Source organism: Zea mays, chromosome 3 (assembly GCF_902167145.1).
Source record: "Zea mays cultivar B73 chromosome 3, Zm-B73-REFERENCE-NAM-5.0, whole genome shotgun sequence".
Lineage (NCBI taxonomy): Eukaryota > Viridiplantae > Streptophyta > Magnoliopsida > Poales > Poaceae > Zea > Zea mays.
Window position 1 is genome coordinate 57,985,694 of NC_050098.1, and position 16,416 is coordinate 58,002,109.

At 45.1% G+C, this 16,416-nt stretch overlaps 1 protein-coding gene across 1 annotated transcript; it reads left to right on the forward strand.

The window, feature by feature from the left end:
- The first annotated feature begins 12,523 nt into the window (after window positions 1–12,523).
- On the forward strand, window positions 12,524–13,997 carry LOC100383947 (uncharacterized). Its single transcript, NM_001176564.1, has one exon. The coding sequence runs from the start codon at window positions 12,951–12,953 to the stop codon at window positions 13,644–13,646; it is 696 nt and encodes a 231-aa protein (NP_001170035.1). The 5' UTR covers window positions 12,524–12,950; the 3' UTR covers window positions 13,647–13,997.
- Window positions 13,998–16,416: the final 2,419 nt, after the last annotated feature.

Here is a 16,416-nt window from a genome sequence, read left to right on the forward strand (position 1 = left end):
CTGAAGGTGGAAAGTTTAGACGGGAATCCCCTGGTGCACCGGACACTGTCCGGTGCGCCAGACCAGGGCACACTTCGGTTGTCTTTTGCTCTCTTTGTTTGAACCCTTACTTGGTCTTTTTATTGGTTTATTGTGAACCTTTGGCACCTGTAAAACTTATAGACTAGACCAAACTAGTTAGTTCAATTATTTGTGTTGGGCAATTCAACCACCAAAATCAATTAGGAAAAGGTGTAAGCCTATTTCCCTTTCAATCTCCCCCTTTTTGGTGATTGATGCCAACACAAACCAAAGCAAATATAAAGGTGCAGAATTGAACTAGTTTGCATAATGTAAGTGCAAAGGTTGCTTGGAATGAAACCAATAATTATTTTTACTAGATATGCATGGATGGCTTTCTTCTAGTTTAAGATTTTGGACCATGCTTGCACCACATGTTTTGTTTTGCAAATGTTTTGGAAATTCTTTTCAAAGTCTTTTGCAAAGTAGTCAAAGGTAAATGAATAGGATTTTGAGAAGCATTTTCAAGATTTGAAATTTTCTCCCCCTGTTTCAAATGCTTTTCCTTTGACTAAACAAAACTTCCCCTTAATGAAATCCTCCTCTTAGTGTTCAAGAGGGTTTTAGATATTAATTTTGAAGAGGGTATACCAATTTGAAATTATATCACAAGTAAGATATCAATTTGAAAAACACTTCTTTAAAAAACCAATTGAAAGACTAAAATTTTTGAAATTGGTGGTGGTGCGGTCCTTTTGCTTTGGGCTAATACTCTCTCCCCCTTTGGCATGAATCGCCAAAAACGGAGTCATTAGAGCCCTTTTTAACTACTTTCTCCCCTAATGGTAAATAACATATGAGTGAAGATTATACCAAATTGGAGAACGGTGTGGAGTGACGGCGAAGGATGAATAATTTCATGGAGTGGAGTGGAAGCCTTTGTCTTCACCGAAGACTCCAATTCCCCTTTCAATCTATGACTTAGCATAAGATGCACTTGAAAAACACATTAGTCATAGCACATGAAAGAGATGATCAAAGGTATATATGTGAGCTATGTGTGCAAAATATCAATCAAAATTCCTAGAGTCAAGAATATTTAGCTCATGCCTAAGTTTGGTAAATGTTTGCTCATCTAATGGCTTGGTAAAGATATCAGCTAATTGTTCTTTGGTGTTAACATATGCAATCTCGATATCCCCCTTTTGTTCGTGATCCCTTAAAAAGTGATACCGAATGGCTATGTGTTTATGCGGCTATGCTCAACGGGATTATCCGCCATGCGGATTGCACTCTCATTATCACATAGAAGAGGAACTTTGGTTAATTTGTAACCATAGTCCCTAAGGGTTTGCCTCATCCAAAGCAATTGCGTGCAACAATGGCCTGTGGCAATATACTCGGCTTCGGCGGTAGAAAGAGCCACATAATTTTGCTTCTTTGAAGCCCAAGACACCAGAGATCTTCCCAAGAACTGGCAAGTCCCTGATGTGCTCTTTCTATTAATTTTACACCATGCCCAATCAGCATCGGAATAACCAATTAAATCAAATGTGGATCCCCTGGGGTACCAAAGGCCAAACTTAGGAGTATAAACTAAATATCTCAAGATTCGTTTTACGGCCCTAAGGTGAACTTCCTTAGGATCGGCTTGGAATCTTGCACACATACATACGGAAAGCATAATATCCGGTCGAGATGCACATAAATAGAGTAAAGAACCTATCATCGACCGGTATACCTTTTGATCTACGGATTTACCTCCCGTGTCGAGGTCGAGATGCCCATTAGTTCCCATGGGTGTCTTGATGGGCTTGGCATCCTTCATCCCAAACTTGGTGAGAATGTCTTGAATGTACTTCGTTTGGCTAATGAAGGTGCCCTCTTGGAGTTGCTTCACTTGAAATCCTAAGAAATACTTCAACTCCCCCATCATAGACATCTCGAATTTTTGAGTCATGATCCTACTAAACTCTTCACATGTAGATTCGTTAGTAGACCCAAATATTATATCATCAACATAAATTTGGCATACAAATAAATCATTTGCAAGTGTTTTAGTAAAGAGAGTAGGATCGGCTTTTCCGACTTTGAAGCCATTAGCAATAAGAAAATCTCTTAGGCATTCATACCATGCTCTCGGGGCTTGCTTGAGCCCATAAAGCGCCTTAGAGAGTTTATAGACATGGTAAGGGTACTCACTATCTTCAAAGCCGGGAGGTTGCTCAACATAGACCTCCTCCTTGATTGGTCCATTGAGGAAGGCACTTTTCACGTCCATTTGATAAAGCTTGAAGCCATGGTAAGTAGCATAGGCAAGTAAAATGCGAATAGACTCAAGCCTAGCTACGGGTGCATAGGTTTCACCGAAATCCAAACCTTCGACTTGTGAATATCCCTTGGCCACAAGTCGGGCTTTGTTCCTTGTCACCACACCATGCTCATCTTGCTTGTTGCGGAAGACCCACTTGGTTCCTACAACATTTTGGTTAGGACGTGGAACTAAATGCCATACCTCATTCCTCGTGAAGTTGTTGAGCTCCTCTTGCATTGCCATCACCCAGTCCGAATCTTGAAGTGCTTCCTCTACCCTGTGTGGCTCAATAGAGGAAACAAAAGAGTAATGTTCACAAAAATGATCAACACGAGATCTAGTAGTTACCCCCTTATGAATGTCGCCGAGGATGGTGTTCACGGGGTGATCTCGTTGGATTGCTTAGTGGACTCTTGGGTGTGGCGGTCTTGGATCATCTTCCTTGTCTTGATTATTAGCATCTCCCCCTTGATCATTGTCCTCCTCTTGAGGTGGCTCCTCTTGATCTTCATCATCATCTTGAGCTTGATCCTCATCTTGAGTTAGTGGAGATGCTTGCATTGAGGAAGATGGTTGATCTTGTGCTTGTGGAGGCTCTTTGGATTCCTTAGGACACACATCCCCAATGGACATGTTCCTTAGCGCGACGCACGAAGCCTCTTCATCATCTAGCTCATCAAGATCAACTTGCTCTACTTGAGAGCCGCTAGTCTCATCAAACACAATGTCACAAGAAACTTCAACTAGTCCAGTGGACTTGTTAAAGACTCTATATGCCCTTGTGTTTGAGTCATATCCTAGTAAAAAGCCTTCTATAGCCTTAGGAGCAAATTTAGATATTCTACCTCTTTTAACAAGAATAAAGAATTTGCTACCAAAGACTCTAAAATATGAAACATTGGGCTTTTTACCAGTTAGGAGTTCATAAGATGTCTTCTTGAGGATTCGGTGAAGATATAACCGGTTGATGCCGTAGCAGGCGGTGTTGACCGCCTCGGCCCAAAACCGATCCAAAGTCTTGTACTCATCAAGCATGGTCCTTGCCATGTCCAATAGAGTTATATTCTTCCTCTCTACAACACCATTTTGTTGTGGCGTGTAGGGAGAAGAGAACTCATGCTTGATGCCCTCCTCCTCAAGAAAGCTTTCGATTTGTGAGTTCTTGAACTCCGTCCTGTTGTCGCTTCTAATTTTCTTGATCCTTAAGTCGAACTCATTTTGAGCCCGTCTCAAGAATCCTTTTAAGGTCTCTTGGGTTTGAGATTTTTCCTGCAAAAAGAATACCCAAGTGAAGCGAGAATAATCATCCACTATTACAAGACAATACTTACGCCTGCCGATGCTTATGTAAGCTATCGGGCCAAATAGGTCCATGTGGAGTAGCTCAAGCGGCCTGTCGGTCATTATGATGTTCTTGTGTGGATGATGAACACCAACTTGCTTTCCTGCTTGACATGCGCTACATACCCTGTCTTTCTCAAAATGAACATTGGTTAGTCCCAAAATGTGCTCTCCCTTTAGAAGCTTATGAAGATTCTTCATCCCAACATGGGCTAGTCGGCGATGCCAGAGCCAACCCATGTTAGTCTTAGCAATTAAGCAAGTGTCGAGTTCAGCTCTATCAAAATCTACTAAGTATAGCTGACCCTCTAATACTCCCTTAAATGCTATTGAATCATCACTTCTTCTAAAGACAGTAACACCTATATCCGTAAAAAGACAGTTATAGCCCATTTTGCATAATTGAGAAACAGAAAGCAAATTGTAATCTAAAGAATCTACAAGAAAAACATTGGAAATAGAATGGTCAGGAGATATAGAAATTTTACCCAATCCTTTGACCAAACCTTGATTTCCAACCCCGAATGTGATCGCTCTTTGGGGATCTTGGTTTTTCTCATAGGAGGAGAACATCTTCTTCTCCCCTGTCATGTGGTTTGTGCACCCGCTATCGATGATCTAACTTGAGCCCCCGGATGCATAAACCTACAAAACAATTTTAGGCCTTGTTCTTAGGTACCCAAACGGTCTTGGGTCCTTTGACATTAGAAACAAGCACCTTGGGTACCCAAACACAAGTCTTTGACCCCTTGTGTTTGCCCCAACATATTTGGCAACTACTTTGCCTGATTTGTTAGTTAGCACATAAGATGCATCAAAAGTCTTGAATGAAATGTTAGGCTCATTTGATGCAATAGGAGTTTTCTTCTTAGGCAATTTAGCACGAGTTTATTGCCTAGAACTAGATGCCTCACTCTTATACATAAAAGCATGATTAGAGCCAGAGTGAAACTTCCTAGAGTGAATTCTCCTAATTTTATGCTCGGGATAACCGACAGAGTACAAAATGTAGCCCTCGTTATCCTGAGGCATGGGAGCCTTTCCCTTAACAAAGTTAGACAATCTTTTAGGAGGGGCATTGAGTTTGACATTGTCTCCCTGTTGGAAGCCAATGCCATCCTTAATGCCAGGGCGTCTCCCACTATAGAGCATGCTTCTAGCAAATTTAAATTTTTCATTTTCTAAGTCATGCTCATCAATCTTAGCACTAAGTTGAGCTATGTGATCATTTTGTTTCTTAATTAACTCTAGGTGATCATGAATAGCATCAACATTAATGTCTCTACATCTAGTGCAAATAGTAACATGCTCAACGGTAGATGTAGAGGGTTTGCAAGAATTTAGTTCAACAATCTTAGCATGTAATATAGCATTTTCATCTCTAAGATTGGAAATGGAAACATTGCAAACATTTAATTCCTTAGCCTTAGCAATTAATTTTTCATTTTCATCTCTAAGGCTAGCAAGAGAGGCATTTAATTTTTCAATCTTAGCAGTTGAACTAGCATAATCATTTCTAAGATTGTCAATCGAATCATCACAAATATTTGATTTCTCAACCTTAGCAATTACTTTGGCATTTTCATTTCTAAGGTTGGAAATAACATCATGGCAAGTGCTTAGCTCACTAGACAATTTTTCACATTTTTCTACCTCTAGAGCATAAGCATTTTTAACCTTAACATGCTTTTTATTTTCTTTAATTAGGAAGTCCTCTTGACTATCTAAGAGTTCATCCTTACCATGAATAGCACTAATTAATTCATTTAATTTCTCCTTTTGTTGCATGTTTAGGTTGGCAAAAAGTGTCAATAAATCATCCTCATCATCACTAGAATTAGCCTCATCACTAGATGTTGCATACTTAGTGGAGGATCTAGATTTTACCTTCTTCTTCTTGCCTCCTTTGCCATGAGGCACTTGTGGCCGACGTTGGGGAAGAGAAGGCCCTTGGTGATGGCGATGTTTGCAGCATCCTCGTCGGAGGAGGAGTCGGTGGAGCTCTCGTCGGAGTCCCACTCCCGGCAAACATGGGCATCGCCGCCCTTCTTTTTGTAGTACCTCTTCTTTTCTTTTCTCTTTCCCTTCTTGTCGTCGCCCCTGTCACTATCACTAGATAATGGACATTTTGCAATAAAATGACCGGACTTACCACACTTGTAGCAAACTTTCTTGGAGCGGGGCTTGTAGTCCTTCCCCCTCCTTTGCTTGAGGATTTGGCGGAAGCTCTTGATGATGAGCGCCATCTCCACATTATCGAGCTTGGAGGCGTCGATGGGGACTCTACTCGGTGTAGAGTCTTCTTTCTTCTCCTCCGTTGCCTTGAATGCCACGGGTTGCACATCGGGTGTGGAGGAGGCGCCTTGCTCGATGATTTTCTTGAGCCTTTGATCATCAATTCAAAGCTCACAAATTTTCCTATCACTTCCTCGGGAGATATTAGCTTGTATCTAGGATCACCACAAATTAATTGAACTTGAGTGGGATTAAGAAATACAAGTGATCTTAGAATAACCTTGACCATCTCATGGTCATCCCATTTGGTGCTCCCGAGGTTGCGCACTTGGTTTACCAAGGTCTTGAGCCGGTTGTACATGGCTTGTGGATCCTCTCCTTGGTGAAGCATGAAGCGACCGAGCTCCCCCTCGATCGTTTCCCTCTTGGTGATCTTGGTCACCTCGTCTCCTTCGTGCGCGGTCTTGAGTACATCCCAAATCTCTTTGGCACTCTTCAACCCTTGCACCTTGTTATACTCCTCTCGACTTAGAGAGGCGAGGAGTATAGTGGTGGCTTGGGAGTTGAAGTGCCAGATTTGGGTGACTTCGTCCGAGTCATAGCCTTCATCGCCCACAGATGGTTCCTGTGCACCAAACTCAACAATGTCCCAAATGCTAGCGTGGAGTGAGGTTAGATGGTGCCTCATTTTATCACTCCACATACAATAATCTTCACCGTCAAAAACCGGTGGTTTGCCTAGTGGGACGGAAAGTAAAGGGTGCGTTTGGAAATGCGAGGATAGCGTAAGGGGATCTTACTAAACTTCTTGCGCTCATGGCGCTTAGAAGTGACGGACGGCGTGTCAGAGCCGAAAGTGGATGGCGATGAAGAGTCGGTCTCGTAGTAGACTACCTTCTTCATCTTCTTTTTCTTTTTGCCGCTCCGACGCGACTTGTCGTGTGAAGGGGATCCCTTCACCTTGTTGCCGGACTCCCCGGATGGAGCCTTCCCATGGCTTGTGGCAGGGTTCTCGCCGGTCACCATCTCCTTCTTGGCGTGATCTCCCGACATCACTTCGAGCGGTTAGGCTCTAATGAAGTACCGGGCTTTGATACCAATTGAAAGTCGCCTAGAGGGGGGTGAATAGGGCGAATCTGAAATTTACAAACTTTGAGCACAACTACAAGCCGGGGTTAGCATTAGAAATATAAACGAGTCCGAAAGAAAGGGCGAAAACAAATCACAACAAGTAAAGCGGATGACATGGTGATTTGTTTTACTGAGGTTCGGTTCTTGCAAACCTACTCCCCGTTGAGGTGGTCACAAAGACCGGGTCTCTTTCAACCCTTTCCCTCTCTCAAACGGTCACTTAGACCGAGTGAGCTTCTCTTCTCAATCAAGCGGGACACTAAGTCCCCACAAGGACCACCACACAATTGGTGTCTCTTGCCTTGGTTACAATTGAGTTGAACACAAGAAAGAATGAAGAAGAAAAGCAATCCAAGCGTAAGAGCTCAAATGAACACAAGTCTCTCTCTCACGAGTCACTATTTGATTGGAATGATCTTTGGACTTGGGAGAGGATTTGATCTCTTTGATTGTGTCTTGTATTGAATGTTATAGCTCTTGTAAGGTGTTTGAAGGCTGAAAACTTGGATGCTATGAATGGTGGGTGGTTGGGGTATTTATAGCCCCAACCACCAAACTAGCCGTTTGGTGGAGGCTGCTGTCGTATGGAGCACAGGACAGTCCGGTGCGCCACCGGACACTGTCCGGTGCGCCAGCCATGTCACCCGACCGTTAGGGTTCGACCGTTGGAGCTTTTGTCTTCTGGGCCACCGGACAGTCCGGTGGTGCACCGGACAGGTTCTGTAGACTGTCCGGTGCGCCGTCTGGCGCGTGCTCTGACTTCTGTGCGCACTGTAGCGCATTAACTGCTCTGGTAGACGACCGTTGGCGCTGTAGTAGCCGTTGCTCCGCTGGCACACCGGATAGTCCGGTGTTACACCGGACAGACCGATGAATTATAGCGGAGCGGCTCCTAGAAATCCCGAAGGTGGCAAGTTTAGACGGGAATCCCCTGGGGCACCGGACAGTCCGGTGCGCCAGACCAGGGCACACTTCTGTTGTCTTTTGCTCTCTTTGTTTGAACCCTTACTTGGTCTTTTTATTGGTTTATTGTGAACCTTTGGCACCTGTAAAACATATAGACTAGACCAAACTAGTTAGTTCAATTATTTGTGTTGGGCAATTCAACCACCAAAATCAATTAGGAAAAGGTGTAAGCCTATATCCCTTTCAATTAGGCCACCTCAGCAGCAGCCGCCGGCACCCAACCGCTTTCCAGCTCCCGCCCCAAGGAACAATCAGCCTCCGCAGCAGCATCAGTTCCGCCAGGGCACTGGGAACAAGTGCTTCACTTGTGGTAATGTGGGCCACTATGCCAAGAACTGCCCCAGAAATCAGCAGAGGCAGATGCTAGCACCAAGTCAAGACAAGGGGAGGAAGCAGAAGGTGCAAGTCAGACAAGGGAAGCTCAACTTCACTACTCTAGAGGAGTTACCTGAGGGAGCCCCCATCATGACTGGTACCCTTTCAGTTTTTAATCAACCTGCTTTAATTCTATTTGATTCTGGTGCATCTCATAGTTTCATTAGCCAGAAGTTCAGTGCTAAATGCCAATTGCCCTTCTGTCATGCAAAAGGGTCATTTATGATAGCCACACCTGGGGGTAAAACTGTAACCAACCAATTAATCTGAAGTGCGCCTATTCAACTGGGAAGCCACATTATCAAAACCACCCTTCTTGTTTTGGGTTTGTAAAGTGTGCATATTATTCTGGGCACTAATTGGATGACCCTACACCGAGTAGTGCTTGATGTAGCCAGACACATCGTGGAAGTCAATTCCCCGATATGTGGAAGTTTCACCTTGTTTTTGCCCAGTCAAGACTCTACTCAGTCATGTGCTTTTGCTATGATGGAGTTACCCTTGAAGAAGATTCCTGTGGTCTGTGAGTATGCAGATGTCTTTCCTGATGAATTGCCAGGAATGCCCCCAGACCGGGACATTGAATTTGCCATCGAGTTACAACCGGGAACGACACTCATTTCCAAGAGGCCTTACCGGATGCCACCCGCTGAGTTGGCAGAATTGAAGAAACAATTGCAATAGTTGCTGGACAAGGGATTTATTCACCCAAGTACTTCGCCTTGGGGATGTCCAGCCTTGTTTGTGAAGAAGAAGGATGAAAGCTTGAGGCTGTGTATAGATTACCGCCCTCTTAATACGGTGACTATCAAGAATAAGTATCCTTTGCCTCGTATTGATGTTCTTTTCGATCAGTTGGTCGGAGCCAAAGTGTTTTCTAAGATAGACCTTCCTTTTGGCTATCATCAGATCAAGATACGGGCAAGTGATATTCCGAAGACAACTTTCTCAACCAGATATGGGCTATATGAATTCTTGGTGATGTCTTTCGGGCTGACGAATGCACCAGCATATTTCATGTATCTGATGAATTCTGTTTTCATGCCTGAATTGGACAAATTCATAGTGGTTTTCATCGATGACATCTTGGTGTACTCAAAGAACGAAGAAGAACATGTCGGGCATTTGCATGTAGTGCTTCAACGTCTACGAGAGCACCACCTTTATGCCAAGTTGTCAAAATGTGATTTTTGGCTAAAGGAGATCAAATTCTTGGGTCACACTATCTCTTAGGCAGGTATAACTATTGATCCTGATAAAGTGCAGGAGGTGATGAACTTGAAGCCACCCACAACTGTCCGTCAGATTCGGAGTTTTCTGGGATTAGCTGGTTATTACCGAAGATTCATTCTGGATTTCTCTCGAATTGCGAAGCCCATAACTGAGCTGTTGAAGAAAAAGTCAAGTTTGTTTGGGGTCAGAAGTGTGAAGATGCCTTCCATGCATTGAGGCAGCATCTGACCACAGCACCAGTGTTAGCGCAACCCGACAACAGCAAGCCATTTGATGTGTACTGTGATGCCTCTGGCACTGGACTAGGTTGTGCCTTGATGCAAGATAACCGAGTCATTGCTTATGCATCAAGAGCACCCAGGCCTCATGAGCAAAATTATCCCACTCATGACCTGGAGTTAGCAGCGGTGGTTCATGCATTAAAAATGTGGAGACACTATTTGACGGGAACCCACTGCAACATCTTTACTGATCATAAGAGCCTTAAGTATATCTTTACTCAGGCTGATCTCAACATGAGGCAGAGAAGATGGCTAGAGCTGATCAAGGATTATGACCTGGAGGTACATTATCACCCAGGGAAGGCCAATGTGGTAGCAGATGCCTTGAGTCGGAAGTTGCAATGTAACTGTGCTATGATGGATTCTCGTATTGACACCTTGTGTGATGAGTTGAGCAAGATGAAGATTGAAGTAATTCCTTCTGGTGCTTTGTCTCACATTTCTGTTGAGCCAGCTTTGCAAGACCAGATCATCATGGCCCAACTTAGTGACAAGGGAGTGCGAATCATCAAGGAGAATCTCCATCAGAAGACCGAGAAGTATAAATGTTTCCGCCAAGATGGAAAGGGTATATTGTGGTTTGAAAACAGATTGGTGGTTCCTAAAAACGAGGATCTCAAGAAGAAAATCTTGGATGAGGCCCATCTCTCCAAATTCTCCATGCATCCAGGGAGCACCAAAATGTACCATGATCTGAAGCCCTTGTATTGGTGGACCAGAATGAAGAGGGAGATAGCTCGATATGTATCGGAATGTGACACCTGTCAGAGGATAAAGGCAAGCCACTTGAAATCAGCTGGAGCTTTGCAACCCCTGTCTATACCTTCGTGGAAATGGGATGACATCAGCATGGATTTCATTGTGGGTCTGCCCAACACCTCTCGTCATCATGATTCGATTTGGGTTATTGTGGACCGACTAACGAAAGTGGCACATTTTCTCCCAGTGCACACCACTGATAAGGCTCAAAAGTATACAGAGTTGTACATTGACCGGATCGTGTGTTTGCACGGATTGCCCAAGACCATTGTTTCTGACCGAGGAGCCCCGTTTGTTGCCAGATTTGGGGAACAACTGCAAGAGTCTTTGGGAACCAAGCTAATCAGAAGTTTAGCTTACCACCCACAGACTGATGGTCAGATCGAGAGGGTAAATCAAATTCTTGAAGATATGCTTAGAGCTTGTGCGATCGATTGTGGCAAGAACTGGGATAAGAACCTCTCCTTGGCAGAGTTTGCTTATAACAACAGTTATCAGTCCAGCCTAAAGATGGCACCCTTCGAAGCTCTCTATGGGAGAAGATGCAGAACACCACTCAATTGGTCTCAACCTAGAGAAAGAGAAGTTTTCGGACCTGACTTAGTGACTGAAGCCGAAAGGAAGGTCAAACTAATCAGAAAGAATCTAGAAGCTGCTCAGGCCAGACAGAAGAGTTACCATGATAAGAGAAGGAAACCTCTCCAGTTCGAGGTGGGAGATTTTGTTTATCTAAAAGTGTCACCCACCAAGGGAGTGCAGAGGTTTGGGATCAAAGGAAAGTTAGCCCCTCGCTACATTGGACCTTATGAGATCATAGAGGCATGTGGACCCGTGGCATACAAGTTGAAGTTACCTCCAAAAATGTCTGCCATCCATAGTGTGTTCCATGTATCTCAGCTGAAAAAGTGTGTTCGATTGCCGACTGAGATCATAGCGGAACCAGAATTGGAGATAGAGCCAGATCTATCGTACCAAGAGTACCCTTCTGTAACACCCCAGGTGTTTATATTCCGCTCGACAACGAGTACAGATTTAAGCACGTGATCAGTGGATAAAACGGATGCTAAATTTTAATCATCTTTGCCTATTGCGATTTTAATATCGCATCTGTTCCGTCTGTCGCGAGTGCGACATTATTTTTATTTTCATCTATTCGGGCTTGTCCTAAATTTTTGTGCTGTTCGGAACATATTTGTTCTGAAAATCGGTGTGTCTGATGATTATTTAAAATTCGTCGCTCGCGTGAATACGAATTCGGAAGCCCGATTCACTCGGATGATTTTGTACCAAACAGATTAAGAAGAACTCGATGGTTAAAATGTTCGAGGCAAAGTAATCTGTATCGCGCGTTGTCCGAGAAAAATCATGCGTGAAGTTATTATCCAATTTATTCTTCAGCACGCTGTTTTGACGATGAAATCGCGTATGCATTAGCGGATCTGGTTTTGGCTAATCACGCAGAGCAGATTAAAATACCGAAGCTGAACTCGTTGCAATTTGGTCCGTTTACATCGTGGCCGGAATAGTCACGAAAATTATCCAAACGAGATTCGGACAGAACCGTCTAAGCTGTTATTCTTCTGACTCTCTACTTCATGATTCGAAAAATAAAAGGTATAGCCGTATTACGCGTCGACTCTTTAATCATCACTAAAAATCCCGATTCAAAATACCTGTGATTTTCGGTAAAAAAAGAGAGAAAGAAAAAGACATTAAAATTGGAAAATATCTCTCTTGCCGCTCAGCCGTTCTCAGATTTTCAGTTACGCGCGTCTTCATCTCCTGCCACCGCTCGTCCGTAGAAAAATCCAGCCGATCCCATCCTCCCCACCGCTGAATTCCTCTGCTTCTTATCTCCTCGCCGCACGTCTTCTTCCTCCGCCCGACGCTCCTCCCTGTTCCCTGTTTCTGCGCGCGCTTAGTTCCCATGGCAGCTACGCCCTTCCTCTGCTCGGCTGCTTGCAGCGAGCTCTCCACCGCCCTGGATTTCTCTATCTCCCTCACGGCACCCTCCCTGGCGCTCGCCCTGGGTGCCGTCGTCTAGCTCGGACCCGCCCCCAGCCGCGCCTCTCTCGTCAAGCTTCATGACGCACGATTTTCTCTGCCCCAGCCCGACATTTTTCTCCTGGTGGTCGAGCTCCCTCAAGCTTCTTAGTTCGTCCGCCCGCGAACGCCCATGGCGCGGTCGCCTCTCTGTGCACGCGCCGTCGCCCTGATTTCCTGCTCCCTGACTCCAACTCAAGTTCGCTTGACCGCGTGTGCCCCTACGCCGCACCCTGAAGCCCCCTGCTCGGCGCCCGAGACCCCTCCCATGGATGCTCCCAGCCGAGCGGCTCCCATGGCGCCTGATCCCAACGCCGCTCCTTTCCCCCAACGCATCTTCTTCACTAGCGTGCCGTCCCTGCTTGCCCTCTGCTCCACCGAGCTTCTGCGTGTTCCATCTCCAGCTTGCTCCCCTGCGCCCTCCTAATACTCGCGTCCAGATTTTTCCTCGCCTTTGGTGCTCGTCCAGCCCACCCGTCCCTCCTCTCTCCTCCCCATCTTCTCCCATGGGCGGTGCGAGCTTTGGCTCGAGCTCGCCTCTGCTCTTGTGCTTGGATTTTGCTAGGCCCGAGCAGCTTCCTGGTGCGCGCCCGGATCCTCTCCTCCCTCCGCTCGGTCTTGGTTCCAGTCGCCGCGCCCCTCTACTGCGCGCGCTGCTTGCTCCCCTGCTGGCAACCGAGTCCCTCGCGCTGGCCGTTCTCCAGCTCCAGCTCGCTGCGCGCCCTGCTCCCTGTTGCCACGTGCTCCAGCCCGGATTTCGCCTTGTCGCCCAACTTGGCTCTGCCCTCTGCTCTAGCTCGCCGTCGCCTCTTTGTGCTGGCCGACTAGTCTGCCGTGATCGCGAGCAGTTCCCTACTCGGCCAGGATGGTCACGCCGTCGATCCCGCTTGAGCCCCTTCGCGTTCGTCGAAGCTCCCTGGCTCGACTCTGCCCAGTTCGCGTCTTGCTCGCCTTTGCGTCGCGCGTAGCATTCTGTTGTTCCTGCGTGTGCTGCCGCGAAGCTCCCTGTTCAGTTCTCCTCCGTCGCGTTGTTGTGCGCGCGAAGTTCTTTGCTCGCAACGGCGTGTCGAGTTTCCGCGTCGAGCTCTTCTCTTGCATGCCGGTCGTCGTCTCCAAGCCGATTCTTGGCTGTCGTGGTATTTTTAGTTATCCGGCTGCGTCGGTAGTTGTCAAGTGTGTCTGTTGCTGTGAACTCGCCCCTGGTGCCCATTCTGTCCCCGGTCCACACTTCCTTCAGCTTGGCCAGGCGGGGCATCGTTTCGTGTTGTGCTCGCGCAGTTTCCTGCTCGCCAGCGCGTCCCCTTGGCTTGTTTGGCCTTAATTCTCATCGTGTCGTTGATTTCGCCGGTTAGCGTCATTCGTCGTCGTGTCGTGTGTGTAGCTCTATATACGTCACCCTCCTGTGTCGTCGTCGTTCCGCGCGTCATCAAGAAATCTCAAGCGTCAGGTGAAGACGAAGCCAACAGCGTGGTGTTTACCAAGTGCGCGACAAAAAGCTCGAACATCCTGCGCGACTCAAGTTCGATTCATCAAAATTATTCAGTCGAGGAAAAGATCTTCAGCAATTGATTACCGAAGAAAAAAGGCCCCTGGATGACGTCAACCGGAACCCGTAGTCGTGCTTCCGATTATCTCGTCAAATTAGTCAGGGTAAGTTGATTCGTATTCCAGTCAACTAGGTTTATAAATAGGTTAAATAGAATTGTTTATCTCAATAAATGTTATTAATTTAGCATGTGTATGTTGTGATGATCGATAAATCGATAAAACCAGTAATTAAGATACATAGTTTAAAGAGTTAGTAAAAAGTTAGGAATAAAAATAGATGTTCTAGTGTTATTATGTCAATTTGGTTAATGGATGTAGTCGATGCCCTGCTGTGATATTCATGATGCTTAATGCTTGTTAATTGATTTTAATGCTTGATTTTAAGTGTTTCATTCTTTTTAGTGTAGATTATTTATATTATACTCGTTATACTCGTGCTCATACATGTGCATCATGCATCTCATGAGGTACGATAAATAATTGCGTGAAGTGGAAGATGAGTCAAGTCGACCCCAAGCGCGGACTAATTTGCAAGCTGATGCTGGTGGATTAACCTGAAGATGGATAATCAGAGCAATGCGAAGACAAAGGATGGTCGTCAAGTGGACGCCACCTAACAACACTAACCTAGTGTTATTCAGGCAAGCCCCGGTGCATTTGCCACCTCCTTGTGTTTTAAAATCTTTATCACCTTGTTTGATGCATTAGGTGATAGGAGTTGTGTGCTAAACCGTTGATGCTTTTCTTTCCTTGAAAATTGATTACCCTTCCTTGATACCCGTTTTGAAAAGAATTTTATGATGCTTAGCCTTGCTTTAGCATACAAAAATGTTTTGTTTTAAAACAAAAGTGATGCTTCAGTGGGTGGGAATGTTTTCAAAAATAAAACTTGATGGTGGATCTGTCAAAGGCCTTGATGGGTTCAACATTAGAAAAGATGTACCTCTGCCAGGTACCAGACTTTGGGTTGAAATTAATAAAGCTGAGACCGAGCGGTTGACTTGAACAATAAAGGAGTCTCGGTATAGTGTCTCCGTCTGAGTCGATTAAGGACCGTGTCGATGTAGGCTTGCTGACCGAGGACCCTTTAACTGGTTACATGCCTCGTCATGGGTAAGCTTTGCCTCGGGCAGACTAATACCAGAATAAGATAACACGCAATGGGAGTGGAGAGATGGCGAGAGTAGCATGTACCCTCCGTGGCAAGATGCTGGACGGTGGTGTATCTGTGCTCTCGGTTGGCGTGAACCTGATCTGGTCTTAAGAACCCCGGTGGCGAGTTGACACATGCAAGGGTTAAGTGCTACATATGTCGTGTGATTGGAGATCCTTAGCTGAGTATAATCGATTCGGATCGCCGTAACTTCGCGGATATGAAGACTTGGTCACTGCCCTATACGTAGCAATCCAGTAAAGATGAAGGTTTGATAAGAAATTGGCTAGTGCAGGTCAAGTGATTGAACTAGGGTAGAAAGAACTCTAGATGCAGATAACTTTACTTAACCTGACAAGTAAAAATGGATTTTTAAGGATCCACTCATAGTAAGCTTTTCTGCAAAACAGAGTCTTTGATTCTTGATAAGCCATACCTTGAATCCCTCTAGCCAGCATACCCTTGAGAGTTTTCTTTAGTCGGGTAAGTCTTGCTGAGTAATTCCATACTCAGGGTTTTATTCCCTGTTGTTTTTCAGGTTATAGTTTTGTGCTGCTGATGATGGTGTTAAGTGCCGGTGGGCTCGGCCTTCTTATAAGTCTAAGTAACCCTTCTATACTTCTTATTGTGGATGATCCTTTGAGCTAGCATATATTTCAAACTTATACTTTTGGAATCACTTCGATAAATATAATGTAAAAATTTTGTAACTTGTAAAATTTGGTATTAAGATTTCCGCTGCAAAAATATTGGTGTGCGTGATTTGTGTTACTTAATCTTGTGTCCTGGTTGTAAGTGGTTTATCCGATGTCCTTGGGGCAATCGGACGGATCCTGTTAAGTTATCTGGTGCAGATGCATAGCCGTCTGAGGTCTTTGAGACAAGGACAGGTGCATGTGGGCCCAATAACTTGGGAGGTTCTGCCACAGGCTGGTATCGGAGCGAGGATTAAGTATATACGGTCACATACGTATTTTCAAAACAAAAGTTTTGGTTTCGAAAAACCTATTTTCATCTAAACACATTGTTTGGCTTTG

Coding starts and splice junctions, on each gene's coding strand:
- LOC100383947 (NM_001176564.1), top strand. CDS start 12,951: ATGCTCCCAGCCGAGCGGCTCCCATGGCGCCTGATCCCAACGCCGCTC.